The sequence below is a fragment of the Gymnoscopelus braueri genome, assembly GCF_963280865.1.
Source record: "Gymnoscopelus braueri genome assembly, chromosome: 19".
Lineage (NCBI taxonomy): Eukaryota > Metazoa > Chordata > Actinopteri > Myctophiformes > Myctophidae > Gymnoscopelus > Gymnoscopelus braueri.
The window spans coordinates 19,811,405-19,839,062 of record NC_137621.1 but is presented as its reverse complement, the minus strand read 5'-3'; the positions used below and the strand labels follow the sequence as shown (position 1 = coordinate 19,839,062).

Sequence of the window (27,658 nt, the reverse complement as noted above, 5' to 3'; positions counted from 1 at the left end):
GGTCACACATCTGTGTCGGACGTGGGATAGCCAACGCAGACAGAGGCGCCAGACGCGTCAATTATCCGTGTTGTTTTGTGGGCAGTGCTGGTTTTCTGGTGGGAAGTTTGTTTGACTTACATTGGAGTGGTTGGCCCCTCTGAAAGAAAACTACAAGCGCAATGCCTGCCAAGTTGGTTCAACCAAGGCGTTTCTTTCCTTTTGGTTGACGCCCTGTCATAGTCAGACGCTGAAAGCATTACATCAAAACACTGCAACCAGATGCTCCACCCCCTTGCTCCCATAGCATGGAAATGAGCGGGACGCTTCCTACATTGAAAGTAGTCTGTTCTCTTCATCAAAGACTCAGGGGTTACTCACAGACCTGTGGCTTGGGATGAAGACAGAGAGAGAGAGAGAGAGAGAGAGAGAGAGAGAGAGAGAGAGAGAGAGAGAGAGAGAGAGAGGTGGAGTGGAGTGGTGGGCGACTGGTGAGGCTAAAAGTGAAGTGAGCGTATGCCATATATTCATGTCAATAAAGTGACCCTTGATGACAGAGGATGGAATGGCCAAATACTGTAGATATTTGATTCATAATGCACCACAGGGGAGCGATCAGCATACAGTAGTTAGTATTATGAAAAAGAAAAAAAAAAGATGGCTTCCTTTTTTTGAGGTTGAACTATTTGTGATAATACTGTAGGCAGGTAACCACACAGCTAGAAAGGATGATGTAATTAGGATGATGTTAGGCAACAGAGATGTCATCTCACACTGTTGATATAGGCTATTATTTGGTATTTAGTACATTATTTGGTTTCATAGTAATTGAAAAAATTGTAGGGAGTTTCGATACACTTAGAGTTATTGAGATAGTTAGACAAAGTGAATGTTTTATTTGCATGGAGAGCAAGGATGAGATAGCAGGATCTACAGTCATGTGTGTCATGTGTTTGGATCAGTGCATTTCTACATGTGTTTTGTGTGTAGCTTGTTTGTACTTGTGCTTATATGTGTGTGTGTGTGTGTGTGTGTGTGTGTGTGTGTGTGTGTGTGTGTGTGTGTGCGTGCGTGCGTGCGTGCGTGCGTGTGTGCGTGCGTGCGTGCGTGCGAGTGTGTGTGTGTGTGTTCCCCAATGTGGGTGAGTGCGTGTGTATATGTGTCTTAGATGTTCATTGTTCAAATAACACTGTTTGTCATATTAGAATTGGGCAGTGAAAAATCACACTCTGTGAGATGTTGTCTGTTATATTGAGTCTATTGTTGCATAACGTTTTAAGTTGCTTCAGAAAAACATTATTTATCAACTCCTACAGAGTGTCATTTTAAGGGGATCAGTCACAGAATGTCAGGTTATCTGTTAACACATTCTAGACCTAATGTTATATATAATGTTACAGTATGTTATATGAACGAATACTTCTTCTATATGGTAGTTATTTACTTACATCCCCTCACTCACTGGCCCTCTAAATGTTGTAACTCTGCCTCTGTCAGTGACCCTTAAAAAGGGGAAAAAAAGAAAAGAAAACGATACATCTGCATTTACACAGTAAAATCCTCAGTGTTAATTTATCCATTCATAACTACAAGAGTCTAGCCAAATGGTCCCCATTTGTACCCAATTAACTCTGAGGATTTTACTGTGTATAATCTGAACTCTGATGATAAAATGCCTCCAAATCATTAGTGTGATAGAACAGCTTAGCTCTTTAATGAAGTGCAGAACAAAGAGCAATGCTCTCTGGCCCCTTCCACCCCTTCCTCCACCCTATAAGCTTCACACGAGATCACAACGAGTCCCTGCATTTTCCTCTAAAACAACGGTGTATCTCCACCTCCTTCCCCAGGGGACAGCAAACACAAACGTCCACCCGCTCCACCCACCCCTACCCATTAGCTCACAAACATAATGCTACCAGTCATACAACCTATTCCTTTGTCATTATAGTTTTTCCCCTACCGTAGATTAGTTGTTACATTTATTTTAGAGACCCGAATCCATATGCCTGTTGGATCTCATTATTTCTCCTGATGATACTGCTACAGTATCATAAGTTATGCATACGGACATTATTTCTCTGGTGCAATAAACATGTGCTGTGACCAAGGAACTCTTCATCTAAGCTCACACACATGTTTATTACTGACGCATGTTTCAAAAGTGTCACCTCTGTATTTTCCCGATCCAATTTGTTGTCACACCCATCCTTGACAGCCCCACTAAATACAAGGACATTTTGATTAAAGATACCATGGCCCATTGGCCTTTGTGCATGGTAGCCACTGACCTTATCGATTGGAAGATGGTAGCCATCGAGGGACAGTACTTTGCACTGCCCCTTTCTGGAGAAGTATGGGGTTGCCACTGAAAACATGCCATTTTTTATATTTTTGCTCCCTGTCACCAGATACGCATGAGATGCAGTGATCATTGCAGGTTCTTGCTCATGTTTTTTTGTTTCTTTGTTTTGTTCTCAGTTTCCCATAGTGCAGAGAAAGTCAAAAACAATGCACTATGAATTTAAAGTCACACTGAACAGACAAAGCAGGGAAAAATTTGCCCATGCACTTCAGTGATACAGTGAAATAGTGAGACACTGCATCCTATGTGGGGTCTATCTGGGTTTGTTTATTTCTATTTACGCTGTCTCTGTAGTGCCATTTCAATGTAATGTGCTGTTTCTTTGTGTCTTTGTTGTCTCTTTTTTTCCCTTGTTCCCCCCTCCTCCTCCTTACCCTCCCTCCCCTCCCCTCCCCTCCCCTGCCTCCCCCTCCCTCCCGCTCCGGAGCAGCATTCTGTCCCGCACAGGCAGGAAGGAGAACCAGGAAGCTTCCAATTTGGCCGTGCCTATGACCATGTGTCTTTTTCCTGTGCCATTCCCACTCACCCCATCTCTAAGACCACAAGTCAGTTCCATCAACCCTACAGTTACTCGCTCCCTCCTTTACAGCGTTCTGCGCGATGCCCCAGTATCAGACCGCGGGGGGCAGGGGCAGCAGAGCCGGGACGCTCAACTCTCAGAGTACCCCTCTCTGGACTATCAGGGGCTCTATGTGACCCTCGTCACTCTGCTTGACCTGGTGCCTCTGCTGCAACACGGTCAGCATGGTGAGTCAAGGAACCACTGCACCACTGTTTGTCATCTTCACCCCCCCTCCACCCCACCCTAAACCTACTCAATCACCCCACCCCGCCACCCGAGTCGCCTGGCCTGCATGAAGCCACCGCTGCTTTCTCTTATCGGCCTCCTGTGTTTACGGGAGGAGACGAGTCCCACAGAGGATCTTTCGGGGATGCATGGGGGTGACGGGGAGCACGCTGGAACCCGTCAACTCGCTCGTTCATAAGCGATTGGATGTCACAGACATACAGGCCTCCGATATGCCTCTATGTACTGTTCCGGAATTGCATGTTGGTTACGTTAAAAGTGGGAGAAATGTGTTCACTTTTGTTGCCACGTGTGAATATATCAGTAAATGTTAAAAAGAACAAAAATGTTTGACCCGCAATGAACAATGTACTTTTATTGTCGCTTAAGATGATTGCTTAGATTTTTACTCTGTTTTTCACAGCCCCAAAGGATGCAACATAGTCAATGCTCTTGTTTTTTTGTCAATATTTTACCACTGAAAAAAAGAAAGAAAGAAAGAAAGAAAGAAAGAAAGAAAGAAAGGAATAATGATAATAACAAAAATAAGCATGAGATTTCTCACATTTCTCATATCTACTTGAATTGAATGTTCTACTCTTTGCTGAGGGCAAATGTTGCCCTAATGACTTTCTAATGAATGAATCTCTCCACTGTCCTCAACAAAGGTTCATATTCCAAATGCAAATATCTTCCTTGTTGTTAAATTCTTGTTGATTTTTGGAATGTTCACAGTGTTGTAATGTTGCAGTCACATACAGTATGTACGTTTGTACATATACTGTATGTACACTGTACAGTTTATTGAACATTGAGTATTATTGAGTATCTGTGTATCTCTATCTCCTTTTTGTTTTCCTTGTTCCCCTTTCTCGTCAGATCTGGGACAGTCCATATTTTACACTACAACTTGCCTCCTGCCTTTTCTCAGTGATGATATTCTCGCCACTTTGCCCTATACTATGGTCTCCACTTTAGCTACCTTCCCCCCTTTCCTCCACAAAGACATCATTGAGTACCTGAGCACCTCTTTCCTTCCTATGGCTATATGTGAGTATAACGCATATTGTGATGAAGACAACATCTCCCTTTCTTGTCAGTCGGGGAAAACAAAAAAGATAGTGGCTCGTGAATCGGTATACTGGTACCCAAGTCAAGGTCACGCAATGTTATTGGCTAACTGCCCTCCCAGGGCAATACTAACAGAACTAGTATAGTGACTCTGTGACAACTAAGCACAGGGTTTAAGTGGTTAACCACACCAAAGCGATACCTAAACGTAACCATTTCAAATGTGAAAAAACACAAACCTTTTAACACTTAAAGTTGGGCTTAGATTAGAGAATTTATAAAATGTTAAACGATGTGGAAATCTGGTTACATCACACACTACAGGATAATTTTATAAGATTTTCTTATAAGATTATCTTAAACATGCACACACTACAAGATTTTGAAATAATGGGGCATCACACACTACAGGATTTTATGAAGATAATAGGGCCGAAGCAACGCAAATGCAGCACCTCAATGTGCTGTGATCACATGCGGAAGCAGATGTAAACAAAGGAGCCTGTTAAACTTGAGGTGGCAACAGACGAACGATTCTGATATGACTGGGAAGATAAGACATGTTATAGCCTATAGACAGTCGTGTTGCCACGTATCGACCTGCATGCCTCAGCTGTCCAATGTACCCACAGGTTGAGGTTGTTTTGACCGGTTGTCCTGTCAAAAGTCCTTTCATTCACTACATCTGTCTCCTATAGACTGTCTCTCTCTCGGTTGTGCGACTCCCACCGTTCCATTCCACTGGGACAGTAGTGATCATTCAGATAAATATCAAACAAAATATAAATATTGAAAATGATCAGGACATCATCTGTCAGCAAATCGGAAGGCTCAAGATTGGATCTTTGAACCCTGCCCTCCCACTAGAGGATAATCTTGCCCGATATTCACTCCCGATCTAGGCTGTGGTACAAAATGCCCCTTCCCGGTTGTAGGGAGGGGCGTTTCTGACTCCAAATATCCCTAATGATCTTGTAGTGTGAGCAGGGCATTACACTGAATTCAGGTTAGTTCTGGATGTTCGTGCAATACATCGTGGGTATCATACTACCTGTTTAGGAGCCACTACCAGAAACTAAAAACACTTTCTATGAAGCCCATGTCTATAATGCATTATAAACATACTTATTATCTCTACTAGTAGGGGGTACTAAGTGAAAAATCGTTACGCGGCGGATAAAAGCATGAAATTTGATACAGATGTCCCTTGGGTCATCCTAAAACATCCTAGAAGGGGTGCCCAAAAAAATCTTAAACAGGAAGTGAGTTATGGACAAAATCCAAAATGGCCTCCTAAACTGTTGACCGTTGACTCAAAAGACACCAAAATAATCTCCAAAAAGCATAAAATGTGGCACACATGTCCTTTGGGTCATCCTAAGACATCCTAGAAGGGGAGCCCAAAAAAATCTGAAACAGGAAGTGAGTTATTGACCAAATTGAAAATGGCCGCCTAGTGTTGTCGATTGACTCAAAAGACAACTAAAGAATCTCCAAAAAGTATAAAATGTGTCACACATGTCCCTTGGGTCATCCTAAGACATCCTAGAAGGGGTGCCCAAAAAAGTCTTCAACAGGAAGTGAGTTATTGACTAAATTGAAAATGGCCGCCTACAGTGTTGGCGATTGACTCAAAAAGCCTATAGAATCTCCAAAAAGTATACAATTTGGCACATATGTCCCTTGGGTCATCCTAACACATCCTAGAAGGGGTGCCAAAAATTATCTGAAACAGGAAGTGAGTTATTGACTAAATTGAAAATGTCCGCCTACAGTGTTGAAAGATGATGCAAGATACCTACAGAATCTCATAAAAGCATGAAATGTGGTACAAATGTCCCTTGGGTGATCTGAACGCATCCTACAAGGGGTGCCCAAAAAGGTTTTAAACAGGAAGTGACCGCCTAAAAGCAGTTGACACAAAAGAAAACATAAGGGGATGTCATAAAAGTGTATAATTTGGTACGTACATTGAGTGCTTCTTAATATATCCTAGAAGGGGTTATTTATTTGTTTGCTTGTTTATTAAACTTTTTAGGAAGGGACCATGTTGAAGAAATTCTAAATGGCTGTTTAAACAGTTGACCATGGCAGTCTGCATATTATGCAGACTCAATACGACAGGTTATGCAGTGCATAACTGGCCGTATTTTGTAGTCTACCTTCTGTTTTCATTTCTACATCACTTATTTATTTTACTTTCTGCATAATTTTTGTATTGTACTCTTTGAATCTTCTTTATTTATCTAACTCTCTGCATATTCTCATTTATTTTACTCTGCATCTTATCTTACTCTGCATATTCTTATTTTACTCTCTGCATCTTATTTATTTTGCACTTTACATCTTCTTGCTTGTTTTACACTCTATCTTCTCATGTATTTTCTTCTTGATCATTACTGTTTTTTTGTGATTAGTGTTTAGTAACTACATGTATTCATGTGTGCCATTTCGCAATTACCAGCACATTGGCATAATGCTCTGCAAGGTAACCCAGCATCCCGGCATCTACACTTTCTCGAACAGAAGGGCTCAGCTTTGCAGCCACACTTGAGTTCTCTACAAACTTAAGCAGCCTCTGGCAAGAGTGTCCATAAAGGTGTCCACGAATCAGCGACTTTAATTTATTTGTCAGGAGATGGTAGAGATTGCATAGCTTTCAGGCTTCTGGACCAAATGCTAGATTGGCTGCTCGATTTGAATATTGTAGCAGTGCAGCCCGTGTGGGAGGAGTGTTTTCCATTGAGAGACTATTCAAACTTTTTTGGCACCCCTTAGGATGCATTCAGATCACCCAACGGACATTTGTACCAAATTTCATGCTTTTATGAGATTATTTTTTATGAGTGTCTTTTGCATCATCTGTCAAGACTGTACACAGCCATTTTCAATTTAGTCAATAACTCACTTCCTGTTTCAGATAATTTCAGGCACCCCTTCTAGGATGTCTTAGGATGACGGCACCCCTTCTAGGATGTCTTAGGATGACCCAAGGAACATGTATGCCATTATGAGATTCTTTAGTTGTCTTTTGAGTCAATCGACAACACTGTAGGCGGTCATTTTCAATTTTGTCAATGACTCACTTCCTGTTTAAGATTTTTTTGGGCACCCCTTCTGGGATGTCTTGGGATGACCCAAGGGACATGTATGCCAAATTGTATGCTTTTATGAGATTCTTTAGTTGTCTTTTGAGTCAATAGATAACACTGTAGGCGGCCATTTTCAATTTTGTCAATAACTCAGTTCCTGCTTAAGATTTCTTTGGGCACCCCTTCTAGGATGTCTTAGGATGACCAAAAAGACATGTGTGCCAAATTGTATGCTTTTATGAGATTCTTTAGTTGTCTTTTGAGTCAATCGACAACACTAGGCGGCCATTTTCCATTTAGTCAATAACTCACTTCCTGTTTCAGATTCCTTTGGGCTGCCCTTCTAGGATGTCTTAGGATGACCCAAGGGACATATGTGCCAAATTTTATGCTTTTTGGAGATTCTTTTGGTGTCTTTTGAGTCAACGGTCAACAGTTTAGGTGGCCATTTTGAATTTTGTCCATAAGTCACTTCCTGTTTAAGATTTTTTTGGGCACCCCTTCTAGGATGTTTTAGGATGACCCAAGGGACATCTGTATCAAATTTCATGCTTTTATCCGCCGCGTAACGATTTGGCCATTTTTTGTGCTTAGTACCCCCTACTATACCAGGCCAGACGGCTGAAGGCCGGAGTTTATGTTTCCGCCCTAGTCCGTCTGTTTGTCTGTCTGTGTCTGTGAACAGCTAATATCCAGTACTGCTGGACCGATAGGCATGAAACGTTGCAAAGAATATTTGCCCTGGATTCCTTGGCTCACGACGCAACTTCCTATATCCACTTATAAGCACTTATAATAATAATAAACATATTATAAAGCATTTTATAATGACATGTTTCACAATTATGAAACATGACAATGTTTCATAATTGTTGGACACTCAGACATTGTCTTTGCAAGGATCATAGTGTCTTATAATTCTCTTAGTTTTAATACATTATATTAACTTATAATGCATTATAGTGTAACTATAAGTCACTATAAATGATCATTGGGTACTTAATTAGGAACAACAGGCAAAACATTTTTGCCTACATCTTCAGGAATGTCATTATCAATACACTATGATCCTGGCCAAAATAAAGAACTGTGAGTGACCAGCAATTAAGAAGTATTATGATACTTGACCTCATAAGTCATTATATAAAATGCTTTACAGTGTGTTATGATTATTGTTATAAATAATTATGAGTGCTGCAATTATAAAGTGTTACAAGCAGATTATAATGCGTTAGAGACACAGGCTTTAAATAATGTGTTGTACAATGATCACACTGTTAGTGAGCTGAGTAGTAATCTAGTGTGTATAACTGTGCTTTACTGACAAAATGAAAACCCTGTTATCAAAGTTTGCAGGCAGTGAAACAGCTGATCGTGTTATGATGTCCCCCCATATGTCCCCCCATATACCCACTCTCACACACCCGCCCCATATACCTACACTATTACATACATTTATGATACCAATCCCACCACAATCACGACCACCAGACTGCAGACATTATTTTTCAAGTTGTTATGATTCTCTCTCTTTCTGTTACTTACGCTTCTATAGTGGGTTCCACTCGAAGAGAGGGGGGTGTCCCAGCTTACGTCAATCTCTCTGCCTCCTCCATGCTTATGATTGCAATGCAGTACACGTCAAATCCAGGTAAACCATCCTTTGGCTCAAGGCAATACAACCGCAGAGTGTTGATCATGTTAGCACAATAGTATATTACTGTACATACAATACATTACATATATACAGTATACATATACATGTGTGTTGTGCGTGCACACACAGTGTACAGTATACTGTCCCATTGTCCCCTCAAATATATCTGCCCTTCTACCCAGTATATCACTGCCAGTTGTTGCAGTATCTAATGCATTATACATCAATTAATCATATCTATATTTCTTTCCAGTATATCACTGCCAGTTGTTGGAGTGTCTAATGAAGCACAAGCAAGAAGTATGGAAGGTATTCAGTTAACATTTCATTTAGTATGTGAAAGGAACATTAAAGCCTAATTTATGCTTTGCCAAAAAGTTTTAGCATGAGACTCTTCTTGAAAATATGTCACTTTGTTTTGTGAAATATCACACAGCATCATTTTGTTTTGCCAAAGCATAAATTAGGCGTATGCAGTGTTATGTTAACTCGCATACAGCACATCACACCTGTGGATAGCATTGTTAGCTCTGGTTTGATCACTATGGTATATGTGCAGGACCTGCTTTATGTCATATCTTATGGGCCGTCCCAAGTGAAGCCTCCTGCGGTACAGATGTTGTTTCACTACTGGCCCAACCTCAAGCCCCCAGGAGCCATCAGTGAATACAGAGGATTACAGTATACAGGTCAGGCTCTCATCATGTGTGATTTAGCTTGTACCTCTCAAATCACCAATCAAACCTATCCCCCATTCGTCTCCTCTTGCCCATCTAAACCACTTTCATTGATTGGGGTCTATCAGTGGTGTAATACTGGTCCCCTCCTTTTTCCCTTTACACCAAATCTCTTCAGCGAAAATAGCAGATCTACAAGCTCACAGCGCGTTGCGTGACACGTTGTGAGCTTGTCGATCTGCTATTTTCACCAACTGTTCACCTATTTTCACCAATTGTTCGCCTAATACGAGATGCCCAGAATACTGTAAGTATGCTAGTGTTTAAGTCTTTAAATCTGTCTTTCTTTCTCCACACAGCCTGGAATCCCATTCACTGTCAACACATCGAGTGCCACAATGCCATCAATAAGCCGGCTGTCAAGGTGACCTCTTTCTTCAAACTCCCCGAACCTAAACAAGGGGACTAGTTAGCATTTCATTGCCCCAGGGTCTCCAAGGTTGAGGTACAGCTTTCAGTGGAAGGCAAGGCATATGAGCAGTGCATCAATGGAAACCTCCGCTGAGATGTCCGCTGCGTGCGTGCGTGCGTGCCAGTGTGTTTGCTCTTGCCAGAGACACAGTAAATACATCAGGGAATGCCTGCATGGGTGGCTGTGTGGTAATGATATCAACCACCATGCGACTCCAGGCCTGTCTCTGCAGCTCTAGTCTGCAATGCTTGTCTCCGCTCAGCTGTGCACTAAACGGACAAATAGAAGAGAAACAGGGGGCACGGACACGGGCCAGATTTCAATTACCAGGGAGCAGGGAGGGGGTTGGGTGTGTGTGTGTGTGTCTGTGTGTGTGTGTGTGGGGGGGGGGGTCCCTTAATTTGAAACAATGACCCTGTGTAGTATGGTGTGGCATCCAGTGAGAACAGTAAATTTACAGAGTGCCATGCAATCATTTAGGCCATAAGCATTGTGATTTAATGCAGGGCTGTGCACGGAGCAGAACAGCATATGTGTGCAGCCATCCACAAAGGACAGCGGAGGTAGATATCGGGGTCACAGGTTTTTCTGTTAAAAAACGTGATATATTGGCCACTGTGTATACTGCATCAGAAAAATGTCGGGATCAGTGGTGCTGCAAACAGCTTTTGTCTTTTATAGGAGGAATTTAACCTTGTAGTGTTTTCATGGACAAACATCTTCGTCAAAATTCCACCTGTGTTCTAACCGCAATTGTCTGACTTCTTCGCAGATGTGCATCGATCCCACTCTCTCTGTTGCCCTGGGAGACAAGCCCCCTCCTCTTTACATATGCGAGGAGTGTAGCCAGAGGATAGCCGGGTACGTTCCTGTTTCCACCTCATCCTTCATCCCCAAGGCTCTCTACCATCACCCTCCTCCAACAAGATGCCACGCCAAACATACATCACCTGCTGCCTGCCTCATTATGCCTCCTTTTTAACCCATTTAGACCGGGAACGCATCTGTGCCATTTTTAGATTTCTTTGGGCTATTCAAAAATAGCAGATATACAAGCTTGTGGATCTGCAATCTTTTGGAAAAATCGTGGAAAATGTGGGCAAATCTTTGAATATATATATTTTTAAAGCGAAAAATGTTAACACAAATCTTTGCTTCTGGGAGATTCTACAAATGTCTTCTAAATCCTAACAGTTTTTTGAAAAAACTTATGTCGCTATAATATCACTCAATATGTATATGGCCGTGGACCCCGGTGCCGCGATACAAGCTTGTATATCTGCAATTTTTTGAATAGCCAAAGACATGTTAAAATGACACACAGATGCGTTACCGGTCTCCATGGGTTAACCCAGGGGGAGCGCATCGCCATGGTTACATAATTCCCTTGTAATGCTAATGTAATCATCGTCAGAAAACAATACAGTCACTTGTTTGCCTTTTCTCCAACTTGTAACATGCTATAATTTGTGTTTCTATCGCTCCAGTTAGATGTTTTCTGTGAGGCTGAGAACAGCAATGTTGTGCACCTGCTCTGTCAGCCATGAGCGGTCAGCCGTAGTCTAGTGTGTACATTAGCTCTAAGTGTAGATAAACTCTGAGGTAGACTCGGCTAACAAATCAAATATTGCCACACGTAATATATATTTTCTGATCTCTACAGAGACCATGCTGAATGGCTCGTTGACGTGCTCTTGCCCCAAGGTGAGCATTCCCAAACAGACATTTGAGTTTCAATATTTATTTATATCAGCTGGCCCACCTTCCCTTGGACCAAGAGAAACATTAGATAAAATATATAAGCTACAATGAAAGAGAAGAAACATTTGAATGAACTGCTTGTATTTTGACAATGTCCATCCATGGATTCATTTTCACAGCTGAGATATCTGCAATCTGTCAAAAGAAGGTAAGCTCTACATGTTGTGTTGTGCATGCTGGCATCATAAAAGCGGTGACATTTTAGCTTTTTGTACAAAATGCCAGCTGGCCTTTATGGTATTTAATCCTGTTAAACCACCTGATTGTGGGAACTTTATAACACTTAAATAAAAAAATAAAAACATAAATAAAAAATAGCCAAAAAAATCAACAAGCTCACAATGTGTCACAATGTCATACCAATGTATTCCTGTCTTATGTTTTCAGCCCTCCACAACCTAAAGTAATGTCAGCTCAGTTTGTCCAACAAATAAATTAGTGAACTATTTTAACAGGCATAAATGATTAAGGAGAAACCTGTTAACCTTGTGTTATACAGTATGCTATTTAATTTTATTGTATTTCATTTTCTGTAAAGTCACTTATTTATGACCATAATATTGTTTTTTTCTCAATTGGAGAGTCCATTCACTGAAGTGCTTTTGTGATAGCCAGGTCGTTTGTAATGGACCCACTGGGGCATGATGTTTGTTCCGGAATGTATAAGGGCGTCAGTGCTCCCCCGCTGGTTTCCAGGGAGACGCCATGAAGGCATTAGTGTGCGTGCGGGGTGGGGGACTGGTAGCGTGTCGATCTCAGGTGTACTATCGAGCTGAGCTCCTACTCGGTGTAGTCACTGCAAACCCTGTCCTGTATAATCCACTGTCATTTAAAGCAGGATTTGTCCCTTTCACTGTAGAAAGCACTTTAAACTCCCACCTGAACACATTCCAGTTAAGTCGTCATTACCAGAGAGCATTAATTTCTATAAGAGAGGTGAATGTAAGTCACAATAATCAACACTCAATCAACTCTCTCTCTCTCGCTTGCAGATCGGCTAGCTGAAGTATAACAGGGTTTAAGTAGTTAATGTACTGTATGTTTTGTAATAATAATATAAATCTCCAATGTAGTAACTACAGTTTTTTAATAATTGTAGTGCAGTAAAAAAGTACAATATTTGACTCTTGAGTTGTAGTGGAGTAGAAGTATAAAGTATTACAAAAAAGTAATACTTCCTCAAAATTATACTTAAAGCTCTATTATGAAGTAATTTAATTAGTGAATAGATTTGTATTTTCTGTAGGGTAGAGTACAGTATGTTAATACAATACAACGTATACTATTGGGGTGGTTGTATTTGGTCTTCTATTGAGACATTTAGATCCTGTGTCTAGGTTGGACACAACCTTTGACACGATCCTGTTTCTGGTTTGACATAGTTCTCTCCAAAACAAGCAGGCAGGCTCTAGTAGCTCTGTGGCAAAAATGTCGGCACTTGCGTGCGCATGAGACCCAGGTTAAAATCTAGGGGAGAACAGGAAAGTTACATAGTGCAGTTTTAAGTACAGACAGTACTTGAGTAAATGTACTTAGTTATTTTCCACCACTGTTGATGTTGGTTTATTTTGTTTTTGTTGTCGAGCAAAAAGAGGGTGAACGAGAGAACAGCCTGTCAGGGGAAGGATCTGTTAATTTGATAGGCAGAACTGTATCCCTCTAATGGCCAAAGATTACAGGCTGATCAGATTAGGCCAGTCCCCCATTGCCACCCTTTTTATTTATGGAAAGCTGAGACACCCAGACGACACATAAAGATTCTGCTATCTCTGCTGATATACCGTAGCTGTACAAGCAAACATCTCTGAGCAAACAGCCCACATAAGCCCCTTTTCCATCACAGCTTAAGCACAACACTGTCCAGTACAGTCCAGAACCGCACCACACCGCTTCAAAATGTCTTGCGTTTCCATTGCACAAAAGTCCCCACTCGCAAAATCCCCACCCTCCCCTCCCCTCCCCTCCCCTCCCGAAGGAAATCAACGCCCCTTTCTTTAACACACCAACTTAGCCTCAGGCTACAGGGTTAGCCTAAATGCTAGCTTGCTTCCTCAGAGCTAGTTTGGCTCTTAAGTTATTATTTGGCCATGTTCACCCTGACTTTAATCTTCGCTATTGTTGGGAAGACCTGTGTGGTGTCTAAACACGTTGCCATCACTTATATAAAAAACATTATTAGCGTGTATCGTCGCACATTCATTGTTGCCAGGTTTAGCAGAAAAAAATAAGCAATCAGGTCTATGAAAACAATCCCAAAAGAAGCGACTATCTACGGCTATTTGAAAATAGCAGATCTACAAACTCACAACGCGTAGCGATGCGACGCATTGTGAGTGTGTGCATCTGCTATTTAAAAAATATATATACATATATAATGTTGACAAATACATGAAAATGTTTAAGAACCACTGGTTTCAACAACATATGGAAACAAGCCCCAAATAATCAACTACATTTTAGAAACAAGCAGTGGTGGAAAAAGTACTCAAATGTTTTACTTAAGTAAAAGTATCAATACTGCAATGTAGAAGCATCTACAAGTGAAAGTCTGGAATTACTTGAGTAAAAGTACAAAAACTATTGGTATCAAAATGTACTTAAGGTACCAAAAGTAAGTACTAAAATGTTTGAAAATAGCAGATCTACAATGATGCGATGCGTTGTGAGCTTGTAGATCGGCTATTTTCAAATAGCCTAGGTATAAAATAGGGCTTAAGTGGTTAATGTATGTTTTATAATGTAATCATTTATATCTGAAAAGTAACTAGTAACTAGTAACTAATACGTTTTCAGATAATTGTAGTGGAGTAAAAGTACTACCAATATTTACAAGCAACTTTACAGAAAAATAAGCCCAATGTCGCTTATAATAAGTGGACATGGCAACACTGCTACCGTAGTGTTTACATTTTACAGAGACCTGAGTGGACAGACACAGCTGTGAGCCGACCAATCAGTAGCAGTCACAGCTTTAGCCCCGCTTAGCCCAGCTCAGACCTACCCAAGACTGGGTACTTTTTAGGCACCAGTTTAGTACCACTTACACACCACTCTACCCACTTCATTGTAGTGGAAACCGTTGCTGTGGTGGGCGGTGTGGGGTGGGGCTAGGTAAGTCCATGTATATGGAAAGCCGCCTATAGAGGCATATGAAAGGAGAAGGACGTTATTTGCCAGGATAATGAGGGTGGTCTAAGGAAGCACTTCTTTGATACCTGGAAATGTGTTTATATTTAGAGGCTTGTCATTACATTGTGACTGTAACACAAGCAGGTACACATTTTTCTCAGTAGCCTGTTTGAGGTGGCTGCCAATTCCTAGAATAGAAATTAATTGAGCCTATCTCTCTCTCTCTCTCTCTCTCTCTCTCTCTCTCTCTCTCTCCCTCTCCCTCCCCCTCTCTGTCTCCCTCCCCCTCTCTGTCTGTCTCTCTCTCTCTCTCTCTCTCTCTCTCTCTCTCTCTCTCTCTCTCTCTCCCTCTCCCTCCCCCTCTCTGTCTCCCTCCCCCTCTCTGTCTGTCTCTCTCTCTCTCTCTCTCTCTCTCTCTCTCTCTCTCTCTCTCTCCCTCCCACCCTCTCTCTCTCTCTCTCTCTCTCTCTCTCTCTCTCTCTCTCTCTCTCTCTCTCTCTCTCTCTCTCTCTCTCTCTCTCTCTCTCTCTCTCTCTCTCTTTGTCTCTCTGTCTCTCTGTCTCTCTGTCTCTCTGTCTCTCTTTCTCTATCTCCCTCTCTCCCCTGGTTCATTGTAGAACTGTAGCTCTCATGTCAGGAGGGCAGTTGTCACCTGCTTCTCAGCTGGCTGCTGCGGGCGCCATGGCAACCGGCCCGTCCGCTACTGCAAGCGTTGCCATGTCAACCACCACAGCACCGAGGTGGGGGCTGCGGCGGCGGAGACCCATCTCTACCAGACCTCGCCCCCACCCATCAACACCCGCGAGTGCGGGGCAGAGGAGCTGGTGTGCACGGTGGAGGCTGTTATAAGGTATACAGTCACACAAGCTCAGGCAGCAGAGCCTCACGCAGTTATACAAGTATCATGACCACAGAGTGCTTATGCCGGTTGTCCCACAAAGCATGCATAGAATGGATCTATGGACTTGTAATAGTAATAACCTTACACTGTAGCTTTTTTTTTACAACCCGCTAGTGGCAGGCCTCTAATAGGATGACATGTCGCTTGATCAGTTGGTTCTTTGGTTGATTGATGACCAGCAGCGGTTCCGGTAGGAGACACAAAGAGTCTCCTTTGATCTCCTACCGGAACCGCTGCCTACGGGTCCACTGGTCATCAAATTATTGGCTTAGGAATGCGACAAAAAAAAAAGAAATCCATGAATTCAAGTCTCCATGGGGTGACTAATCGATAGAAAAACTTGGGTGAACTATCCCTTTAAGCCAAGGGATTAAATAATATCTACAGTGGAACATAGGTCATTTTTTCCAATGTCCTGAAAAGTACCACTTTTAGACATACATGGTTTCCCCCAGACAACTTCCTGATCCCCAGCTACTGATGTTGTTGACCCAGTGGCCTCCCTGTAGCGCCACCCTTAAGCCAAAATGTCCACTTGCACACACAATATATCTCAAAATCTAATAAGCAGATTATCATGAAATTAGCTGTGCACATTCATACGACCCAGAGAATGCCCCCTACTGATTTGGGTGACTCAATGCCCTGTACTTGCACCACCCTTAAGGCCGAAATTTTCAATTGCACACATGCTATCTCAAACTCTTAACGAGCAGTTCCCCATGAAACATGTTGAGTGCACACATGCTCCCTGGAGCATGAGTGAACCATAGAGTGGACCTATTTGGATGGACCCCATGACCTTTCATGACCATAGCACCACATTTTGGCTAACATCAGTTAGGCGTAAGGAGCAGCACAGCCTCTAGGGCCCTCTGTTAGCAGGGCTTTTAGACTCTTATTTTCTCTTGCCATATTTATGTGAATATTCCCTGTATCTCTCTGTGTAACCATGATCATCCCTCTCTCTCTCTCTCTCTCTCTCTCTCTCTCTCTCTCTCTCTGTTATCCCCTCTCCATACCTGTCCAGCCTTCTGAAGGAAGCAGAGATTCATGCTGAACTACGTGAGTTTGAGATGAACAGGCGCCGGCAGATGGGTCTCTCCGCCTCCCACCACTCTCTGGACAACATTGACTTTGACAACAAGGAGGATGACCAGCATGACCAGCGCCTGCTCAGTCAGTTTGGCATTTGGTTCCTGGTGAGTATCTGTCCATATTGGCTGTTTCTGTGTCACTCAGTAACAAGCAGGGTGGGTGGAGATGCTGTAAGGATATGCACTTGTTCTTATCACTTCTCTGTTAAACCATTAAGACCGGGAAAGCATCTGTTTAATTTTTTTTTATTACATTTTTATCCCACGATTTTGTAACCCCTATTTTTTACACCCAGTGCCAATTGTCTATGAACTCCTGTCCTGGGCACTACCTTCCCTCTGCCAACCTAGGGAGGCCAGGGCCTGAGCTCATGCCTCCTTCAATGCATGAGAGCCAACTGACCTTCTTATCACCTGACAGGGGAGAGTTTCCCTGGTTGGACGTAGCGTGTGGAAGGAACACGTTATTCCAACCAGTTCCTTTCCCCTCCATCAGGCGCCCCGGCTGGCCAGGGGGAGGCAGTATAGTGACCAGGATTACTGCATGTTTTTGTGAGGGTATCTACCCTAGGAGACACGGGGAGAACATGCAAACTCCACACAGAAAGGCCCTTTCGCCAACCCCACCTAGCATCTGTTTCATTTTTAATTTCTTTGGCTATTCAAAAATAGCTCAAGCACAGAGTGCCGTGTTATGAGCTTGTAGATCTGCTATTTTTTGAAAAGTCGTGAAAATGTTTTACAGATCTTTGAATATATGAATATATTCAAAGATATATGTTCTAAAGCGAAAAATTTTTACTCCGATCAGTGCTTCTGGGGGTCCCTGGAACAACATATTTTGAGATGGGGGTCCACGGCCAAATACATATAATTTTGGGGGTCCTTGACATGGAAACGTTGGCGCACCACTGATATAGCAACACACTGTGAGGATTTAGAAAACATTTTTAGACATGCATTTGGCCGCGGACCCCCATCTCAAAATGTTTTGTTCCAGGGACCCGCAGAAGGAAAGATTTTAGTTACAAATGTTCGCTTAAAAAATATATATATATTCATTGTTCAAAGATCTGCCCACATTTTTCAAAAATAGCAGATCTACGGCTGCACTATGAGCTTGCATATCTGCTATTTTTGAATAGCCAAAGAAATCTAAAATGACACAGATGCGTTTCCGGATTGAATGGGTTAAATTCAATGATTTTAATTTTTTTTGGCTCTCCAACCCCCCCCCCCCCCCCCACGCAGGTGAGCTTGTGCACCCCCAATGAGAACACGCCCACAGAGAGCCTGGCGCGGCTGGTCAGCATGGTGTTCCAGTGGTTTCACTCCACTGCCTACATGATGGACGACGAGGTCGGCAGCCTGGTGGAGAAGCTCAAGCCTCAGTTCGTCACAAAGTGGCTGAAGACGGTGTGTGACGTGCGCTTCGACGTCATGGTCATGTGCCTCCTGCCCAAACCTGTGGAGTTTGCCCGGGTAAGGGATTCAGAGCCTGAGGTTTTTCTTTACATTAGTGTGTGCCGAGGTTTAGAAATGTATCCTCATTTCCCCCACAACACGTTGCAGGATGCGTTTTATTTAAGCTGTATGTGTTTTTACCAACTTAAAGGGACAGTTCACCCAAAAAATGACTTTTACATTTACACACCCATGAAGCCTTGAATTCATGGAGATTCTTTTGTTTATGTCGCATTCCTAGCCAATAATTTGATGATCGGTGGAAAGATGCTAATGTCTCCGGTAGGAGACTCAAAAGTGACACTTTGTGTCTCCTACTGGAGCCCTTGCCGCTCATCAGATTACTGGCTTAGGAATGCGACAAAAACAAAAAAAGACTCCATGAATTCAAGTCTCCATGGGGTGTGTTAAGGTCATTACACACCGGCGAATATGCGAATATACGCAAAATTTTGACTCGTTCCGAATAATTAAAAGACCCTTTTTCGCTTTGCTTTTTCGCTCCATGTAAGCTTGCATTGACTTTATAAGGTTTTTGAAAAAAAACGTATTATTCGCATGAAAAATTCGCCCCCGGTGTGTAAGGGGCTTAATCGATTTTGGGGGTGAACTATCCCTTTAAGCCTGAATTATACTTTGGCATATGATGGTATCGCATGGTGAAATTAGACAACCTACAAGCTCACAACGCGCCGCGATGTGAGGCGTTGTCAGCTTGTAGATCAGCTATGTAGTTGCTATGTAGTTTTGTATGCAGAGTGCGATGAACTATAGACCTAAATTAAGCACTTAGGCCTAGGCTATTTGAGAATTTCTGTCTTATAATGAAAATAGGGTTGGCACGGTTATTGTGGTTTTTAACTGTTCCCTTGTGACTGTGCTGGAGCTGAGTCTGTCCATATATGCCTACCCTCAGGTGGGAGGTTACTGGGACAAATCATGCAGCACTGTGACCCAGCTAAAGGAGGGCTTGAACCGTATCCTTTGTCTGATACCGTACAATGTCATCAGCCAGCCACTTTGGGAGTGTTTCATGCCTGAATGGCTGGAGGCCATCCGCACAGAGGTGCCAGACCAGCAGCTCAAAGAATTCCGTGAGGTGCTCAGGTACTGTACATATACTAGTCTAGTCTTCATTAATATAGCGCTTTTTTTCTCCAATGGGCTTTGCAATGTATCCGTCATATTCACCCCATACACACACCGTCATATTCACACATTGTCGGCAGAGACAGACAGCCATAAATCATCAGTGTCTTTCTCAAGGACACTTGATGAGGAGGAACGTGGATGAAACCGAGAACCTCTCAAGTCCCAGAAAACCACTCTAGCACCTGAGCCACTGCTGCCCTGCCTCTGTTTTAATACTGGAACGTTATTGCTTTAACATAGTAAAAAAAAAGTGTTGTGGTGTACTGATGGTTCAACCTTCATTTTCCTGAAGGCAAAAAAAAGAAGTAAAAGCTGTAAAAATGGTGCATTGTGGGAAAACACTTTTATTTTATTTTATTTGTTGTGTAACATTGACTTCAGTCAGTTACCTGCGTGGTCAATCATGTCTATCCCTGAAGAGACATACACTGTACGTCTCTGTATTAAGCATTATATTTGTAAGGGATAATCAACACTGATCTATTATTCTATTAATGAGGTTAATGTGGTTAACAAAAAATAATACACAATATGGAGGCTAATTACCCCTCGCATAACTTTTCAAAAAGCTGATTATGCTGTTTATACCATGGCCACTTACCAGTATGTGTGTTTATATTCATATTTTGTGCAATACGCTCCTTGATTATGGAGAACGTGTGTTATCTTTGTCAACCTTGGAAAAACATTACCTTATTACGCCAGAAAGTAGACTCCATCGTGACGAAGTACCATTAGCTACAAGGATAGCTTGCAGCTAATGTTAGTTTAAATAACCGTTACAACATTTTGCATGCATATTCATTTAGTGATAATACCACAGACGTGCTGAAAATGAAGCAAACCCAATCATCTGTGGCACATGGCATAAAGAAGCATAATCTGATTCAAGAAGATTCAAGATTCAATGCTTAATTACCATTTCAATGATACATTGATTGGAATTAGATTTGGTGTTAGCGTGGGGGACAGAGCAATACAATACAGATACACAACAGTATAAATACACACTGCAACGGCTTCTGTCTCTCTTCTCTGTGCAGTAAGATGTTTGATATTGAGCTGTGCCCTCTGCCATTCTCCATGGAAGAGATGTTTGGCTTCATCAGCTGCAGATTCTCTGGCTACCCAGCATCTGTGCAAGAGCAGGCTCTGCTGTGGCTGCATGTGAGTGCACTCACACACACGCATGCACGCACGCACGCACACACGCACGCACGCACGCACACACGCACGCACACACAAACATCCTTACACTGTACCTCTAGTCTTGTGAGAACCTTTCGTTTGATTTCCACTGACCTCATTAATTCCCTGATCTCTGACCTTAACTACCACCACTACATGCCTAACATTAACCTTTACCTTAACCACCCTAAATCCTAACTCTAAAACTCCTGAAAAGTGAGGACCAGTAAAATGCTCTCATTGATTTCCCTCATCTTTCGCTCATCTTGAGAAAATTCGGTTCACACACACTTTTGCACACATGAACATTTCTAATCTGTGCCCAATTCATATCCTGTGGTTCCCTCTACAGTATGTGTGAATTGAACAGGTTGTCATTGAGTGTGTGAGAGACCCTGGCAGGATTCCTGCTGAATATGGATCTGGGTCACACACAGTGAGGCTGATGAAGACTGGAGGGATTTTACGTTTTCACTCCATATGCACTCACAGCTTGCGGCCCTACATGGATGGGTTTCAAGTCTTCCATCAAATAACTCTGACCGAGACTCAAGAGATATAACTGTAGCTTCATCGATCACATTAGGGCAGGTCATGTTATTTAGATTGATGAATGTTGTTACTTGTTCCTAGATGACAGTTGTTATTATATAGTGTTTGTATGTTTTTTAGAGATGCTAGGTTTGACATCTACCTGCTATCCTAGTTACCTTGCAGCACATACTTGTTCTCTTAGTGCTCTAATTAGTCGATCACTTACCATACTAAATGCCTAAATTCTTGTAAATTGTTTAAATCAGATGAAGTGGTACCCGTTCCTCTCTTTCTTTTACCCATAACATTTTCTTGTACAATATTTGCACATTTATTTTTCTTTGAGTGCATTTTGTTTTCATGGTATTGTCTGTCCGTGTATAAGCTGTGTGTTTGTATTAATTTAGGTGTTTCTGGTCTGGAACTAGGTGCTGTCAGAGTTGGACATTGTGGTGCCTCTACAGCTGTTGATTGGGATGTTCTCTGATGGCGTGAACTCTGTTAAGGAGCTGGCCAATCAGAGGAAGGCACGGGTCTCTGGCAACAGTGGGGCTCGGAGGGTGAGATAATATACAGCCATGACAAAATGACTGCGGTCAAACAGCACACTGTGCATCTCATCGTCAGCCTTTTAAGCTCTTCTCTAGAGACATGGAAATTTGAGCCTTTAGCACTCTGTTTATTTTTGTTTTTTATCTTGGATGAATTATAGCAGAATATAGCCTGCTCGGGCATGTACAGTAATCACACCATTGTGTGAAATCTGGCCTCTATTGTCTATTGTCCGTCAGAATTTGCGTTGCCATGGGAACTGCCTACTGTATGTCTAAAAATAGTTCTGTTAATTGAACTTGCCTATCATACCGACTTCAGTAAAAGTTAAAGCTGCACACTGCGTGGGTTTAGATGCCATCACAACTGTCAGCAATAGGAATGTGGGAGTATGCAGGACGAGAAGATGTGCAAAACATACTGTAGCCAGCACACCTCACATCATATGGTATGCGTTGTACGTTCAGCAGGCGAGCGTCGTATCCGATCCGGGACACCGGGGGCAACACAACACCCTCAGCCCGTATCCGAGTCCATTCCGGAGCCCGTTCCGCAGTCCCCTACGCTGCAGCCCGTTTAAAAACCTGGGGCACGCCTCCGGCCACTGTGCCCTGGACCTGGACTGTGACGATGACGATATGAACCTGGGCTGCTTCATCCTCATGTTTGATCTCGTCCTCAAGCAGGTGACAAGAACACACCCATACACATGCACCCACGCACGCACCCACGCACCCACGCACCCACGCACGCACGCAAACACACACACACACACACACACACACACACACACACACAAAAAGCAAAGACATATGTACTGTATACACTACAGACAGTGTGCTCACTGCATTCTTAGTTTGGTTCCAGTATGCTAGCCCTAAGCTATCTTTTGTCCTCTCCCATTCATTCAGAGATAAATGACTCATAATGAACAAAACACACAGGTGGGTTGTAGAGATCTGTGTCGTGCTCCATTTTTCCTTCCCTCTGCGTTTTCACGGTTGCTTGCCCTCCTCGCTGTCCCAGATGGAGCTCCAGGATGACGGTGTGATGCTGGGTCTAGACAGCAGTCTGGGGAAGGACATTGTGGGCATTATCAACAACGTCTTCCAGGCCCCGTGGGGGGGCTCGCACACCTGTCAGAAGGACGAGAAGGCCCTGGAGTGCAGCCTGTGTCAGTCCAGCATCCTGTGCTACCAGCTGGGCTGTGAGCTCCTGGAGAGGTTGACCCCCCGGGAGGAGATACGACTGGTGGTGAGGCACACATCGCTGCACCAAATCACCATGCACGACAATACAAAAAGGAGCACGGAGCAGTTGCATAGAAAACATGTCAGCTCCCAGGTCGGATGTCATGTATTCAGTCCTCCAGTCCCCACGAGTCCTGCAGTACAACACGCCCCCTCACAGTTTGTGTTTGCGCCATTTTGTCGTCGTTGTCAATTGTGATTTGTTAAGTACATTTGCACATGACCTGAATAGTGGCTGATGTTGTGAACACAACACATTATATGTACAAAGATGTACAGGCGCATTCACACATTATTCTCCCACTCGCCTGGAGGTCAAATCTTACATTTGCATGTGAATGAGACTAACAGTTGCATGGCTAAAATATGATACATGCAATTAGCTACAACTGAACAGTAAATGACTGAATATTTGATGTCATCTGATGTCTTCTAGGAGCCCACTGACACTTTGGAGGAAACTCTGTTGTTACCGCAGCCAGACCATTCTATGACAACTGACAACGGAACAGAGGAAGGAGACAAAATAAGTGGCCCAAACACTGACAACCCCAGCAACGACTCTCCTGATAATCCATGTGTGTATACAGTACTTATAAATGCGTATAGCATAACTTATACAGGGTTATTGAGGAATATAATACACTGATGCTAATTCAATCTCCATTAGGGCTGAGAAATATCTCTCCAAATATCACAATCTTTTGATATTTATATAGTGAAAATAGCAGATCTCTCCGAGCTTGTACTGTAGATTCACTATTTTTGCATGCAACCAGTGTACAACGAAGAATAAAACAGTGGTTAATCAGACAAAGCAATAAGTATAACTAAGAATCCCAGGGCAAAATTATTAGTACCACAACCATTAATAATTATATTAATGGTGGTAAGAGCAGCAACAACACTAGTATCTGCACTGTCACTGGAGTAGCGGGAACGCCGCCCCCCAAGCCCCAATCTGTTCGCAGGTTGTGCAATGTTGTGGCCCTCGGCTTGGTGCACTAGACATACTTTGGCCCTTGGGGAAAACTAATTGGGGAACCCTGCAGTACAGTACATCACGTTACAGTATGTTGCCCTTTCAATTTGAAAAAAGACGCTGTGTTACATCTAAATGTGTAACCCATTGGATTCTGTCATAATCCATCTTCTGACACCGAATGTGTTTAAATTTAGACCTATTATAACCTACACATTATACCTTTCATGCCGGGAACACGCCTATGTAATTATAGATGTATTTATTTATTTCTCAGCCTCTGTAGCAGATAGACACATGAAATTAAAATCAGATCAATGAGATCTTGCTCCTTTAATTGGCTATTACTGAAAATTACTTTCATTTACCCTACTAAAAAAAATAGAAATCAATAACCAAAGGGAATAAAAACAATTGAACTTTAGGGAAAATGAATCTTCAGTAAAAGCTAAAGGTCTTCTAAGCTAAAGAATAGAAGTGAAAGTTGACAATTCTGTAAGAAAATATAGAAGGCGTTTATAGAATCGGCCTCTCTGTCTAAATGGGTTAATGTCCAGGTAGTAATAGGTTGTACTTGTACCAATGGTCAGCATCACTTAAATGACAATACAACAGCAATTTTACCACTTAACCCTTCCATTGTGTTAGGGTCATTTTTGACCCGTTTTCCAGTTTAAATAGGTAAAAAGTACCCTTTACATTTCTTTATTGGAACAAGGCTTCATGATATCCTCAGAAACAGCTATTTTAACGCAACAAAATTAATTACCACCATTTTAGTTAATTCTGATGGTCTTAAAAAAAAAGTGACACTTGTGGTGTTAGCGGGTCAAATTTGACCCGGTAGAGAAGTGTGGCTCAATTCTCCCAAAAAGTTTTGGTTTATGAAAAATAAATTACTTTTTACCTTCTATGGTATACGGGTCAATTTTGACCCGCTAACACCACTAGTGTCGCTATTTTTAATAATATTAAAGACGGGGTGCCGTGATTTTCAGTGATCCCCCCCTCCCCTAAAACATGATCATCAGGTATTATGGTAGCCTGCTGCAACCCTCCTGATTTCGTGTATAAAGGGGCGTGTGTATAGAGCCGGCGAGAGACGGCGCCTGATCCCATTGGTTCACCGATCTGTCCGTCAACCCCCGCCCCGTTAACACAACATTACGAGCGACGCCCACTGCACTCTGGTTGGTTGGGAAATGAAACACTTCCTCATACCCAGTACAGGCTATAGTTGGGCCAGGCTTTTATTTTTTAGCAAAACTAAGCAATAAAAGCCTGGAGATCGAGGCTAGTATTATGGTTGTAATAGGAGGAAGATATTTTCAAAAAAGTGTACAGAAAGTGTTAAAATTATGTTTTTATGTGGACACGCCTCCAGTTCATTAAGTATACCTGGTTCTCACCTTAGCACCTCCCACCTGAACCAGTCCCTCCGCCTCCTGTCCTAGTCCCTCCTCCTCCTCATGCCCACACCTGTTGTGTTATGATAATGAGGGGGAGGGTATATTTCTACTGCGTCATTAAAGCGCTGTTTTTCTATTGGCACGTTTGACCCTCAAGGTTTCAGCCTCCAGGAAGAAACTCAACATAGTCAGAGAAGACATAAAACACCATAAAAACACCACCAGGGGGCTTAATGAAGTTCTATCAGCCTCATAGACACATGAAAGACAGAAAAAGTGCAAAACCATGGCACCACCTCTTAAAAAAAAGAAAATTAAGTTAAAAAACTAAAACAAGTATTTTTTTTTGGGAAGTGTGTTCTAATTATTATTCTATTATAGCTAGATAACATCATTATCCATCGTCTTCATTATAGGAAATATAATGAGTGAATTTTTACCTTTTTACAATTGAAAACAACATATATTGAAAGATGAAATCCTAACCCTAACCCAACATAATATATAAAAAAGTGTTTATGTGTAATGCATTACAAGTCAGCTATGAGGTGGGAGAAAAAAATAAATGAAAATAATTATTCTTATTTTGGGCTGAGTTAAATCACGGGTCAAATTTGACCCGCTAACACCACAAGTGGATGCCGGTTTCTAACACAATGCAAGGGTTAAACCAATAAAACCGGCAAAGCATCTGTGACATTTTAGATTTTTGCTGTAAGCTTGTACATCTATTTTTGGACATTTTTGAAAAATCTTGAGTGTGAGAACTACTGAAGGCATCAGGTCTTAATGGATTAAACCCTCTATAAGTACACTAATACTTAAATTACCGGGGTCGGCTCTGTACTTGGTCCACTCTTTTTTCCATCTCTACCAAAACACTTCGCCGAATATAGCTGATCTACAAGCACACCACACATTGCTATGTTTAGCAAATCTCCCCCCCCAGTACAGGGATGATAAAGTATGTTGCTAAAATTCACAAACGTGTAAATTACACTGAGCCCCTCAGAATGTGTATTAACTCATGTTTTATACGTTGAATAACCTTTGGTTCAGAATTTCAGTACATTTCAGTTCTTGGAAACATTTCCTTCCCTGGGGGTTTTGATAATTGAGGCTTTACTCTGATACGCCTGATTTGTACTTCATCGTATGCTGTCACTGACTGAAAATAGCACATTTGTGAGCTTGAGTGCTGTAGATCTTCTGCTTTCAGCATGTGACAGTGTCCTATAGCAGATTATAACTAACTGTAGGCGTACGGCCAACATGGGTAACAGTGCATAAGTACCGAAGAGGTCTTGAAGAGTTTGCTTTGGTTGCAGAATTCTTTCTCTCATACAAATACCTTGTTCCTTTCAGCAATGAAGAATAACGCTGACAAGAAGTTCTCCTACCAGCAGCTACCAGTGTCTTTGAAGCTTATATACACCATTCTGCAGGTACTCGTTTGACCTATCCACAAGTTTCCTAGGACGTTGTGGGCATCACTTCCTGTCGATTTGATCAGGTATCAGGGATCAAATCAACAGGAAGTGATGCCCACAACGCCCTAGGAAACTTGTGGATATACATGTTTTTTTTTATGGTTGGGGCTGACCTGGTACTCAATTTCTACAAGCTCAGAATCTGTGAGTTTGAAGTTACACAATTTCATTAGCTCACAGCCTTCCCAGATCCTTACACTTATCTTACCCACACCAAATCCAAAGCTAAAAAGCTGAAAGCTTAACCATCATGTTATGTAACGCCTCAACTCAACCATTTTAGCGTTATATCTGAACTTAATTGGTCTCGGCTAGGCTCTAATGCTCCGAGTGTGATACTGTTCAGTAGCCACTCAGGAATAAAATCCCTTAAAGTATAACCTGAAAAGCTGATAAAAAAATGACAGGAAAATGGTAATGTCTTGAAATGTGTTGATTTCAATATGCCGTGTATCCTCTGACGCCTTCAGGAAATGTCCAAGTTTGAGGAGCCTGATATCTTGTTCAACATGCTGAACTGTCTGAAGATCTTGTGTCTCCATGGGGAGTGTCTGTACCTTGCCCGTAAGGACCATCCACAGTTCCTTGCCTACGTCCAGGAAAAGATGCTCATCCCGAGGTCTGCAACAACTCTGCTCCAAAATATGGG

General features: G+C 42.3%; 1 protein-coding gene across 3 annotated transcripts in view; it reads left to right on the top strand.

Moving 5' to 3' along the window:
* unc79 (unc-79 homolog, NALCN channel complex subunit) overlaps positions 1-27,658 on the top strand; it is a 61,448-nt gene that overhangs the window by 3,741 nt on the left and 30,049 nt on the right. For 2 of the 3 annotated variants that reach the window (XM_080414734.1, XM_080414733.1), the window contains exons 3-22: positions 2,775-3,091; positions 4,011-4,181; positions 8,850-8,945; positions 9,205-9,260; positions 9,511-9,640; positions 9,988-10,052; positions 10,873-10,961; positions 11,764-11,804; positions 11,981-12,009; positions 15,608-15,840; positions 16,922-17,093; positions 18,240-18,470; positions 19,369-19,559; positions 20,648-20,771; positions 21,755-21,886; positions 22,349-22,564; positions 22,905-23,132; positions 23,565-23,706; positions 26,885-26,964; positions 27,480-27,628. In XM_080414734.1, the coding sequence (XP_080270860.1) occupies positions 2,775-3,091; positions 4,011-4,181; positions 8,850-8,945; positions 9,205-9,260; positions 9,511-9,640; positions 9,988-10,052; positions 10,873-10,961; positions 11,764-11,804; positions 11,981-12,009; positions 15,608-15,840; positions 16,922-17,093; positions 18,240-18,470; positions 19,369-19,559; positions 20,648-20,771; positions 21,755-21,886; positions 22,349-22,564; positions 22,905-23,132; positions 23,565-23,706; positions 26,885-26,964; positions 27,480-27,628 (2,892 nt within the window). Of the gene's footprint in view, positions 1-2,774; positions 3,092-4,010; positions 4,182-8,849; positions 8,946-9,204; positions 9,261-9,510; positions 9,641-9,987; positions 10,053-10,872; positions 10,962-11,763; positions 11,805-11,980; positions 12,010-15,607; positions 15,841-16,921; positions 17,094-18,239; positions 18,471-19,368; positions 19,560-20,647; positions 20,772-21,754; positions 21,887-22,348; positions 22,565-22,904; positions 23,133-23,564; positions 23,707-26,884; positions 26,965-27,479; positions 27,629-27,658 lie in introns of those variants that run through there. The other variant, XM_080414735.1, reaches the window with a different exon arrangement.